We start from the raw sequence: 12,809 nt of genomic DNA, 5'->3' as shown, positions 1-12,809 counted from the left end.
CTTGTTGGAAAGTTCTGGCGATGAGATGCAGACATGATGACGGGCACTGTGCTTGTTTCAACTCAACAAAACAGGCGACTGATATTTGCTGGCTCATTTCTCAAGACAATACCCTTACCAATCAGTCATCCTGACCAGCACTTCTGAAGTAGAATACCAGGCTCCAAATGTTAACTCTGTCTCTCTCTCCATAGATGGTGCAGGACTTGCAGTTTCTGTGCGTTTGAATCAGTTGTCCTGCCTGGTTTAAAATCTGAACGAGATTAATCTCCAAGTAATACTTACAGTGAAATATCCTAGTGTCCTTAAACATCAATGAATGGACTGGGCGTTCTCTCATACTGTCGTGCATCACTCAGCCGTCAGCAGGGGGCAGAATGTCTCTCTCTTCAACTCCCCCATTTAAAAAAACAACTTTCCTCCTCCTTGTGAGATTATTTCGCTTTAGAAGACGTTATTGGCAAAATAGTTTTCAGTTCTCTCTCTGGGCGCATGCAGTTATGAGAGAATGTTGAGCAACACCAAGCTATATTCATCGGAAAGATTGCCATGTTGTAGGCAAACGTGAAATAGATGCAGCAAAACAAGAACAAAATTAAAATGACCGGACAAAGCAGTTGGTTAATTGCAGAGCTTAGTTTGCTACTGCAACGAACTGGAAGCTCTGTTCGAGTTTACCCACACTCCTGCCCGCCGTCAGTCTCCAGGCTTCCGGGAGCCAGTAGTTTTTGTTTTCTTTAAAAAAAATAGCCTGCTGTTCGGGCTGACAGTCAACAATTCAGACCATAAATGGGTCTTAAAATGTCCAGAAAACAACTTGTAACGCCAGGGAGGAGGAAGTTACATGTTTCAAAGGGAGGGAAGAAAAAGACGCAAACACACTTGCAGCAGAAACACTTGGGGTAAAGGAAGGTAACTTCCTCCTTTTGATATCATTTTTTCCCTCTTCTGTTTTAGTGCCAAGTGCAAGACAGAACTATTAAATCACAGAAACATACCATTCGGCCTATTCAGGTTGTGCTAGCTCAATGCAAGTGACCCCCTCCCGCCCCAATCGTCTTCCCGATGGCCCTCAGTGTTTCCTTTTTAAGTAGATAAGCTGGTCAGATGTCATAGTGTACGGTAGGGTCCTAGGTAGTGCAGAGGATCAGAATGACCTTGGTGTGTATGTCCATAGATCCTTGAAGGCAGCAGGACAGGTAGATAAGGTGTTTGAGAAGTCAAATGCAACAAAAACCGAAATTGCTGGAAAATCTCAGCAAGTCTGGCAACATCTGTGGGGAAAAATCAGAATTAATGCTTAGGGTGCAGCGATCCTTCTTGAGAACTGATTGTGGCTAGGGAATGGTTGGTTTTTATACAGAAGATGGGGTGGGGTAAGGAATAAAGGATAGTTGGAGATAGACCCCAAACAGGCAGGAGAACAATTGGACAAAGGAGTGGATAACGCTCAGCCTGGGAGAATGAATAGGTGCAAGTGGGGGCTATTAGTGGCTAACAATGGGTAGTGCATGATAGCAGATCTTGTGATATCAAGACCTGGTGTGTGGGTTTGGGATAAGGACATGGGAGAAGGTGTCTCAACCCCTAAAATTGTTGCATTCAATATCGAGTCCAAAAGGCTATAGAGTTCCCATGTCAAAAATGAGGTGCTATTCTTCTGTAGAAGGGTGCAGACCCGAAACGTCAGCTTTTCTGCTTCTCTAATACTGCCTGGCCTGCTGTGTTCATCCAGCTCTAAACCTTGTTATCTCAGATTCTCCAGCATCGGAAGTTCCTACTATCTCTGCTATTCTTCTAACTTGTGCTGAGCTTTGCTGGAGCATTGCAGCGTGGTTTCCTATTACGCACTACCCATTGTTAGCCACTAATAGTCCCCATTAGCAGCCATTCATTCTCCTGAGCTGACCATTATTCAATCGTTTGTTTGTCCGACTGTTCGTCTCCTCTCTCTCTCTTTGGGCTCTATCCCCACCTATCATTTACCCCCCCCCCCCCCCCCCCCCCCCCCCCACCACCCTATCTTCTGCATAAAAAGCAACTTTTTCCTAGTTACCATAAGTTCTGAAGAAGGGTCACTGGGCCTGATTTCTCTCCACAGATGCTGCCAGACTTGCTGAGATTTTCCAGTAATTTTGGGTTTTTGTTTCTGATTTCCAGCATCTGCAGTTCTTTTGAGTTTTTTTAAGAAGTCATATGGGATGCTTGATTTATTAGTCAAGGCACTGAGTACAAGAGTAAAGACGTTATGATTGAGCTATATATAACATTGGTTAGGCCACAGCTGCACTACTGTGTGCCGTTCTGGTCACCACATTATAGGAAGGTTATGATTGTATTAGAGAGGGTGCACAGGAGGCTCACCAGAATGTTGCCTGGGCTGGAGCAATTCAGCTGTGAATTGAAGCTAAATAGGCTGGGGTTGTTGAGGCTGAGGGGGAGACCTGACTGATATGGACAAAGTTCAGAGGAGCAAGGACTGGATAGATACTTTTCCCCTTTTGTGGAGGGTTCAGCAAATAGGGGGGCACAGTTTTAAGGTAAGGAGCAGGAGGTTTAGAGGGGATTTGAGGAATTTTTTTTGCACCCAGAGTGTTGTCAGTTTCTGGAACTCACTGCCTGAAAGCATGATAGAGGCAGGAACCCTTAAGATATTTAAGAACTACTTGAAACACCATCGGCCAAGGGCCAAGTGCTGGAAAATAGGATCAGATTCTGAAGAAGGGTCCAGACCCGAAGCGTCAGCTTTCCTGCTCCTCTGATGCTGCTTGGCCTGCTGTGTTCCTCCAGCTCTACACCTTGTTATCTCAGATTCTCCAGCATCGGCAATTCCCACTATCTCAGAATTGATGAATGTTTGATGACCCACACAGGCATGATGGGCTGAAGGGCCTCTTTCTATGCTGTACAAACTCTGAATCTATGGCTAGATAGACCATAGCCAAGAGACTGAGGCCTGCGAAGGATTAAGAACAAAGGGTGGCTTTGAGCGAGATGGATCTAAATTCTACCTTCAAACCTGAACTGCTACCTTCATCAAAACAGGTCTTTATACAAGAGGGTAATGCAAACAATGACATATGTCCCCTGCAGACCCTTAACACAGGGTTAAGGGGGCTGGGTGAAGGCAGTTTCTCATTTCTCCTGCTCTTATGTATTCAATGCTTCCTTCCAAAGTGAAGTGACTGTTTCTTTTTTCTCTCAGCACATAATGTTTCCCCCCTGGATCCTGGCTGTTGAAGTGAGCTAGTTATATTTAATCCCTGGATGGCTGAGGGGGTGGGAGAAGAGAGCCTGTGAGCTTTGGTTACAACCTGACCAGCACAAAGCCCCGTTTGTGGCTGCTGCCTCTATAAACCCATACTGAGGGAGAGAGTCCAGGCGTTCACATCTGTCCTCCTCAGCTGTAGGCACACACTACTCTAGAAAGGTAAGTGATCTTTAAACCACAAATTTAAACATTCATTCTAACGTGTAAATAAACACGTATTCAAAATCCCCAGTTCCGTATCTGTAAAACAAAAAGGGAGCAGCAACAGTTGGAGCTCAGCAGTTAATCTTCAAAGTAAATTTAATATATACATAACCTGCACTCAGCCCATTCTATTTGCCGTCAAAATTGAATTATCTAAAACGTTAACTAAGTTCCAGTTTGCAATTGCAGATTATGGCTAGGTTCAAAGTGTGCCCTTTTCATAAAAATCAATGATTCCACGCATGGGCTGCCACTGAATGTGTTTCATCTCGTTTCTTTAAATTTCTCGTTTTTTTTAAAAAAAGCAATTTTTTTAAAAAGTCTTATTTTCTTTCGAGTGTGCAATTCTACATGAATTGGTAACGTAGCAACAACCCTATCTGACTGAGAATGACTGACTATCCCCACACACACGCCTTCCAGGGTTGTAAAATTAACCTTATTTAATAGATTTGTTTCAAGTGAACGAACAATGCAAATGCACAAAATCAAAAGCTCATATTTGGTGCGGAGATTTTTTTGGATTGATTTGTTTAAATTTATTATTTTAAGGAAGGTATTACAAAAGTAGGAGAAAAATAAAATCAGTCTTTTTTGGCTTGTCTAAACATGGCGAGGTCGTCCAGGTTATTTTATATCTTGTGTGTTTAAAAGATATACATGTCGATAAAAGACCTGGCATGTTCTGCCCCTCAGCCTCCAGTGAAAAATGAAAAAGCCTATTGTTCTTATGCTTTTGAGCTGTCTGCTGGTTACCCAAGCCATGCCGACAAATCGCCCGTCGTGCTACAAAAAGCTGCTAAAGGGTCGAAGCTGCCATAACATCCCCGAAGGGACCGAACACTTACGGCTCATAGACCATGGATTGACGGATCACTTCTGGGCCGGGGACGACTGTGAGATTGTGTGCTACTGCAATTTCCAAGAATTGCTTTGCTGCCCCAAGTAAGTCACTTTCTGCACAGACACACACATACACACACACGTACCTCCTGCTGTTGCCGTTAGGGGGAGCAGTGATAACATGCTCGGCCATACTTGCAAACACTGCCAGGAGTGAATGACTCACTCAACAAACTAGTACAGACTTTCTCCCTGTAATGTGCTGCAATTCACTGACTGACAAATGCCACGAAGTCTAGAAATAACAAAGGGCATTGAATATTTATCAACTCGTCTCCTCCACAGCTTGCATTTATGTAGCGCCTTGTGAGTTAAGAAAAACGTTCCAAGACAAAGAAGACTTGGCTCAGATGTGTCCAAGAATATCACAACGCAATGACTACATGTAAACAAATAACCTGCACTTGGAAAGCACTTTCCGCAACTCGGACATCTCAAAGTGCTTTCTAGCCAGTGAAATATTGCTGTATTTGTTGACCCACAGCAGCTCTTTTCCTCAAGTTCCCGCATATTTGGTGACGTTGGATGAATGATAAATGTTGGCTGGGGCACTAGCCAGAAATCTGTTGCTGTTCGGAATAGTTCTGTGAAATCTTTTCCTTCCAGGCAAGAGGACACTCTCAGCTTTGGTTTAACACGATGGAGAATCTTGCAGTGTATAGATGAAGTCATTGTGTTTATCTGCATAAAATCGCGGGCCTAGATTGTGTGATCAGTGACAAAGGAACAGTACTTAAGAGCTGAACTCAGACTACTCATGGTCTCTTACAGCAAGGAATAACCTATACCAGACGCCAGAGCCTTTTCACTACTCGGACGTCTACCGGGGGGGTCTAAGGCATGCGTAACAGGATAAGATTACACACTTATGGAATGTGGGCTTTGCTGACTAAGCTGCCATTCCTTGCCATTCAGAGGGCAATTAAGAGTCAATCACATTGCGTGGGTTTTGAGTTCTGTATAGGCCCGAACAGGTAAGGATGGCAGTTTCCTTCCCTAAAGGACATTAGTGAACCAGAAACAAAAACAGAAATTGCTGGAAAAGCTCAGCAGGTCTAGCAGCATCTGCAGAGGGAAGTCCGAGTTAATGTTTCGGGTTGAGCGACCCTTCCTCAGAACTGATGGTAGCTAGGAAAATGACTGTTTATATGTTTATATTCTGACAATAATCGACAATGATTTTGTGGTTATCATTAAACTCTCAACTGAATTAAAACTCCACCTTTTGCCATGATGGGATTCAAACCCAGGTACGCAGAATATTATCTGGGTCTCAGGACGAAGAGTATAGTGATAATACCAGTGAGCCATCACGTCCACTGACAAGGTGTCTCCTCAGCCTTAAATTCCATCGCTGAGATGCTTGGTTACTAAAACAGAAAATACCAAATATTTTAAAATTTGTTAACAGAGTGTGGATATTACTGACTAGGCCAACATGTGTTCTCCATGGTTAAATATCCAGTGGGCAGTTAATAGTCAACTACATTTCAGTACCTCAAGAGTCACATGTAGGTCTGACCAGCTAAGACAGCAGATTTCCTTCCTTAAAAAGGACATTACTGAACCAGATGGATTTTTTTAAGCAATCCATGACCTGCTCCTATTTCTTATGTTCTCAAGTCAGATCACAACTTTCTAGTTTCTATTCTTAAATACAGCAAAACAGACTGCAGATGTTGGCGTGGAGTTTACCCGGTTATAAGCACAAGGGCCAATAGCCTCTCTGTTATCCCTCATGTGAAATGCTTTGTATTTCCCAGCTATTGTACACATGCATCCTCCAGTTCTCAGATTCTGATCTTTAATGGATCCTTCCCTTTCTCGATTTCTCTTTCCCCAGTCTTTCCAATTTAAGAAACTGCTCCAAACCCATCTTTTCTGCCAAGCCTTCGCAGGCCTCTTTATTTCTTCATCAATAAATTGCCAATGCTTATTTACAAAATACATTTTTTCTGTTCCTTTTGTAAAGTACCTTATAAGGGAGAGACTTTCCACATCAATCATAAATGTTCAGCATCGCTCACAACTCCTCAGATACTGAAGCAGTCCATATCCAAATGCAGCAAGACCTGGACAATATCCAGATTAGGGCTGAAGAAAAGCAATATTCATGCCTCACAAATGCCAAGCAATGACCATCTCCAATAAGAGAGAATCTAACCATTGTCCCTTGACCATCATTGAATGCCCCACTATCAAGGTGGTTATCATTGACCAGAAACTGGTCTCGCCCCATAAACACAGTGGGCTACAAGACCAGGTCAGAGGCTATAAATCCTACAGCAATTAACTCTCCACCTGACTCTCCAAAAGCCTGTCCACCACCAACATGGCAGAAGTTAGGAGTGTGATGGAATACTCCCTGTTTGCCTGGATGAATGCAGCTCCAAAATGCTAAAGAGGCCTGACACCATCCAGGACAATGCAGTCTTCCTAACTGAAGCCATATCCACAAACATTCGCTCCCTCCATCACTGATGCTGAGCAGCAGTGTGTACTACCTACAAGATGCACTGCGGCAAATCACTAAGGTTTCTTAGACAGCACCGACTAAATCCACGACCAGTTCTAGCTAGAAGGACAAGGGCAGGAGATACATGGAAATACCATCAACTGAAAGTTCCCCTCCAAGCCACTTACATGCTGACTTGCAAATGTATTTCTGTTCCTTGACTGCCAAGAGGTCAAAATCCTGGAACTCCGTTCCAGCACTGTAGGTCTACCTACACCAAATGAACAACAGGAATGGGGCAGCATGGTGGCTCAGTGGTTAGCCCTGCTGCCTAACAGCACCAGGGACCTAGGTTTGATTCCAGCCTTGTGTGACTGTGTGGAGTTTGCACATTCTGCCCGTGTTTCCTCTGGGTGCTCCGGTTCCTCCCACAGTCCAGTAATGTGCAGGTTAGGTGGATTGACCATGTTAAATTGCTTTCCTGTGCAAGATGTGTGGATTAGCCATGGGAAATGTAGGGATAGTGTAGGCGTGGGGGTGGACCTAGATGGAATGCCCTTTGGAGGTTGTGGAGTAGACTCGATGGGCTGAATGGCCTGCTTCTGCACTGTAGGGATTCTATGAAGTCAGCTTCCAACTACCTTCAAAGGGTAACGGATAATAAATGTCAGCCCAAGAGCATGAGGAACATAGCTGAACAGGGCTAAGTCAGGCCATTGGAAGTAAGGGGTCTTGGTGATGGTCCAGAAAAGGAGTGGTAGACTTATCTTGGTCAAATACAAAATGATGATTGGGTGTAGTCTTGTTCAACCTCAGTTGTTAGGGAGGGAAATGGAGTCAGTGATAATAGACTAAAGAGGATCAACAGGAAACCAGCCTATGTTTAGACCATAAAACTGAAGTGCATAACCTTGTATTTTCCTTTATATTCCATTTACCGAGATTTTATCCACTCACTTAACCTGTTTCTATCGCTGTACAGACTCTTGTATCATCTTCACTGCTTACTTTTTCACATGTTTGTGCGTGATTCACAAACTTGGCTACAACACATTCACTTTCCTCATCCTAGCCATTAATATACATGGTAAATAATTGCAGCCAAACCACTGATCACTGTATCAACTCCACGAGGCCCTGTCTCTCACAATTGCAATGCCTTGTTAATGTATCACATTATATAGACATCACAGTACATCAAAAAACTAAGTGACAAAGAAAGATTAAAAATTACAACTAATTTTCGCAAGAAAATCTAAGAATTCACTTTCAGATAAATGTGAGGTGATGCATTTGGGCAGGATGACAAGGCAAGAGAATACATGATGAAGAATAGGACCCTGCAAAATATTGAGGATCAGAGGGACCTTGGTGTTCATGTCCACCAGTCCCTTAATGTATCGGGACAGATGAATAAGGTGGTTAAGAAGGCATATGGAATTATTGCCTTTATTAGCTGAGGCATAGAGTTTAAGAGCAAGGAGGTTATACCACAGCTCGAGTATTGCATACAGCTCTGGAATGCACATTATAGGAGGAATGTGATAATACTGGAGAGGGAGAGAGAAATTAACCAGGATTTTGCCTGGGCTGGAGCCTTTTAGTTATGAAGAAAGATTGGACAGACTGAGGTTGTTTTCCTTAGAGCAGAGGAGATTGACAGGGGTCATGATTGAGGTGTAAATTATGAGGGACATACATAGGGCAGACAGGAAGAAACTCCTCCCCTTGGTGGAGGGATCAATAATGAGAGGTGATAGATTTAAGGAAAGCAGCAGGAAGTTTAGAGGGGATGAAAGCAAAATCTTTTTTACCCAGAGGGTGGTAGGAATCTAGAACTCACTGCCTGTAAGAGTGATAGAGGCAGAAACCTTCATGACATTTAAGAAGTATTTAGATGTGCACCTGTGACACCAAGGCATAGAAGGCTATGGGCCAAGTGCTGGAAAATGCAATTAGAGTAGTTAGCTGGTTGTTTTTGACCAGCGTGAACTCAATGAACTGAAGGGACTTTTTCTGTGCTGCAGAGCCCTATGACTCAATAACTTCTCCTCTGACTCACTCTTGAGTGATCAAAGTCAGTCCTGGAGATCAAGTGTGGTCTTGCTAATGCTACGCACTGTTCTTTCATATATGATGTAATAGCAGGCCCGGCCAGAAAAAGGTTCAGCTTTTTGTTGAAATAATTGTAGTAAATAGGCCCTCACTGTACATGCCAGCAGCTATTCCAAAGACTCACTGTTCTCCAGGGGGGAAAAAAAAACGGTGGTCCTAATTGACAAAATTGCCGTATGGTCAGAACAACGGAGCAGTAATTTTCTGGAAATTAGAATGTCAGTGGTGTATACTGCCTTAGCGAATCCTGCAATGAATAACCATAATATACTTACACCTTTAATAAACTCATGGAGAAAATGTAATTTTTTTTTTTACAAATTAAAAAATGCGCAATGACTTAAGCAACATCTTAAGCTTCAAGTGGGAGTTTCATGAAAATCCAAAATACCCTAAGTACATACATTTTACTTCCGATCAGGAACAGATTCGTAATTTCTGACTCTTGTCAAACAAAAAATAGAACAACCTCCAAAGGTAAGTGTGTACATGTGCGAACCTCTGGGCCAGGAGGTTTCTCAGCTGAAGCAGTCTAGTCCTGGCTAGGGATCCACCCATACAGCAGTGAGTGGCTCTGTGTTGAAATTATGCCCCTTTGTTTCTAAACAAGTTTCTGTTTTTCAAAGACTGAAACATCTGGAATTCACTTTAACAGCGCTGAGAGAACATAGGTGTCTAAGTTACCTGACAGGATGGTTAGTAGGTGGGTGAGCAGATACGAGGCAGTAGGTGTGGAAGGTGGGGGTGTGACATGAGGTGCCAGGTAAGATGCCAGGTGGGTGAGATGGTAGAGTGCCAAGGATGAAGTTCCCAGTTGATGAGGGATAGGGTGACAAGTGGCAGGTTAAGTGAGAGTCCTTAGTGTAGTTTAGGTAAGAGGAGTTTGAGGCCTGTTGAGGCAGCTCTGGTTGAGGTGGTGATCTTGGGGGCCAGGGAATGGGGGTGATTGGAAACAGAATAGGCTCTGAGTCAATAGGGTCAGTTTGGTCTGGAATAATAGTGGGGAGCACGGGGCATTGGGTCTAGTGCGGTGTGAGGGTTGGGGTAGGTGTCCCATGACAAGGTTGGTGAGGTCGGAGGTTTAGTGTAATAATGGTGGGGTAATAGGAGTGTCAAATGATCAGATTCATACATAGTTAGTGTGTGGGCTTTAATCCCTCTAACACTTCCTTGCTAACAAATTGGGTAAATCAGTCCAACTGTACCTCGGATTTGGGGCCTTTAATCAGAGGGTTGTTGATGGTGGGCAGTTGCCCATCAGAAGTTGGAATTTCTCAGGCTAGAGTCAGGACTCCCAAACCATCCCAACATGCATTTTCCAGTGTACACCCAGGCTGTTACTATCCAGAGATGGAAAGATCTAGGTCAATATGTTATATAAGCACAGCAACAGTTCATCCTTAAAATTAATTAGGTGATTGAGTTTTATTTAATGGATCATAAAAATGATGTCCAGCAGGTTACTGTGTGGATTCTGACAAATTGCATTCGTATTGTATATGCCTTGGTCAGCAGATTGCAGATATTCAGGTTTAGTCCAGTTTCATTGAATTCTGTGAAATGTAACTTTGTAAGTGTGGCATTGTTTTGTAGTCAACAGAAATGGAACTTCTTTAAATTGAAATATCTAATAGAGAGTAAAAACCAAAAGAACTGCGGATGCTGTAAATCAGGAACAAAAACAAAGTTGCTGGAAAAGCTCAGCAGGTCTGGCAGCATCTGTGGAGGAGAAAACAGAGTTAACTGAGTTCTAAGGAAGGGTCACCGGACCCAAAACGTTAACTCTGTTTTCTCCTCCTCAGATGCTGCCAGACCTGCTGAGCTTTTCCAGCAACTTTGTTTTTGTATCTAATAGAGAGCTTTTGTCCCCGTTTCTACAATGTCATCTTACTGATACTGTAGCACCGAAGAACTCTGGCATGAACTTTTAAATTGTTTATTCAAATTTTACAATGGCTTTCACAGGATAAGTTCATGTTTCGACCTTGCTTCAGTGGGAGCCTCTGAGTCTGATGGCTGTGGATTTTGAATCCCACTCCAGGGATTATAGCATAAAACCAGGGCTGACACTGCTGTCTTGTACTGAAGAAGAACCGCATTGCAGAAAGTCACACTTCTGACAGAGTTTAAATTGAGGTGCTGTCCAAAAACTAAAGTAAGGAGCGGGAGCAGACCACACAATTTGTTCAGACTGCTCTGCCAGTCAATGCAATCATGGCTAATCTTGAATTTTAATCTAATTTCTCACCCATTCTTGTATCCCTTGAATCCCTTAATTCCATCTGAACTGAAAATTTAGTCAATGATGGAATATGCACAACCCTCTGGGCAAAGAATTCCAAAAATTCTCAGTCCTTTCTCGGCAATGACTGGGGGAGGTGATGGCATAACACCGATGACACTGAATTAGTAGTACAGAACTGGCAGCTGGGGGCACGGGTTCGAATCCCACCTTGGCACACGGTGAAATTCAAATTCAATGAAAATCTGATATACTTGTTTAATAGTGATGATAGTTGCTTATTTTCAAAAACTCATCAGGTTCGCTAACGTCCTTTAGGAAAGAAAACTACTACCCTTACCGGCCTATTCCAGACAGCAATGTTGCTGTCGCTTAGCTGCCCTCTATGTAATTAGGGATGGGCAATAAATGCTATAAGAAAAGGGACACTGGAATGGTCAGTACAGTTGGTTGTTATGACCCCATGGAAGGAAGGGGAAGAATCGGTCAGAGTGTCACTCCAAATCACCATGCAGTTAACCTACAGCAGTGTGTGGGGGATCTGCATGAAGATAACATTGTAGTTGGGCCTGGCATTACTAGTGGGCTAAGTCTGCCAACATTAACTTGCACCACTCATTAACCAGCTGCACTCCCCGAGTTTAGCATCACCCGTTAACAAGTGCTGCTCATTGATCATCACTGCTCATTGATCATCACTGCTCAACCACCTCTGAGAGTATCTGTCAAAACTGAAATAAGACCTTGGAAAGAACAGCTGAAGTTTAACAGCTTTACATCTTGTTCTGTTTCAGGGACATATTCTTTGGACCAAAGATTTCTTTTGTGATTCCTTGCAATTCCTAATGAAAAGAAATTTAACAGCAGCTTGAAAACCATTCACTGGTCTGCCAAAAACCTGCTTCCCAAGTACACAATTCTTCTCCTATGATCTTCCTAAAACATCATTTGTAGAACGTGACCCACAACACAAGAGGTACTATTTCGCACGAGAAAAAGTGTAAAAGTTATTTTTTTTTATGTTTGACGACTCAAATGACAATACAGGGCAAATGCTAAAATACACTAAACCATGTACATGCTTTTTCAATCTAACATATCAATCAACAATCTTTGTGGGCCATCCTACTAAATAGTTGTTCAATGATATTTAACACCGGTTTGTTTTTAATAAAGAAATAAGTTTAATTTCTGGATATTAAAAGAAGCTAAAATGCAGTTAAAATACTGATATTTATCCAAACTAATTATGTAATGTGGTATTTGTCTTCCTTCCAACTGCTGACTCACCCTTTCAAAATTGTACATTCAAGTAAAACTTACAAGTACTGATATTATTTAAGTGGGACCTTAAAACCTAATTTAACACTCCGTTTTATAGATTTTCTTACTTTTTATTAAAACAGTTTTGTCGTTATATTGTAATTGTTTTATATGCTGTAATAAACATACTGAAAGTTCTAATGAGTTAAAGTTTATTTTATTGCACAAACATTCTAACCTTAATTATAGGATGTATTTTGCTGTATGGTTGCTTGAGTCCTAAACAGAGGCAAATACTACCAGAAATTGGCAAAGTGTCAATTTCAGTGAATTTCAAGGATGGTTTATTTCTAATG

The 12,809-nt window shown here is 42.4% G+C and overlaps 1 protein-coding gene across 1 annotated transcript; it reads left to right on the top strand.

Annotated features, from left to right (window-relative positions):
- The first annotated feature begins 888 nt into the window (after window positions 1–888).
- Window positions 889–12,558, top strand: LOC109936560 (scrapie-responsive protein 1). The gene is made up of 4 exons (XM_020535161.2): window positions 889–912; window positions 3,206–3,430; window positions 4,172–4,420; window positions 11,985–12,558. Exons 3-4 carry the CDS (start codon window positions 4,185–4,187, stop codon window positions 12,034–12,036), a joined length of 288 nt encoding a protein of 95 aa, XP_020390750.1. The 5' UTR covers window positions 889–912; window positions 3,206–3,430; window positions 4,172–4,184; the 3' UTR covers window positions 12,037–12,558.
- The last annotated feature ends 251 nt before the right edge of the window (window positions 12,559–12,809 follow it).

Source organism: Rhincodon typus, chromosome 3 (genome assembly GCF_021869965.1).
Source record: "Rhincodon typus isolate 14 chromosome 3, sRhiTyp1.1, whole genome shotgun sequence".
Lineage (NCBI taxonomy): Eukaryota > Metazoa > Chordata > Chondrichthyes > Orectolobiformes > Rhincodontidae > Rhincodon > Rhincodon typus.
The sequence above is the reverse complement of the archived record's forward strand: the minus strand, read 5'-3'. Positions and strand labels throughout refer to the sequence as shown.

Excerpts from the sequence above, each read along its gene's own strand:
- LOC109936560 (XM_020535161.2), top strand. The coding sequence starts at position 4,185 with ATGAAAAAGCCTATTGTTCTTATGCTTTTGAGCTGTCTGCTGGTTACC. Across the intron at positions 4,421-11,984 it reads GAATTGCTTTGCTGCCCCAA|GGACATATTCTTTGGACCAA; the intron begins GTAAGTCACTTT and ends GTTCTGTTTCAG.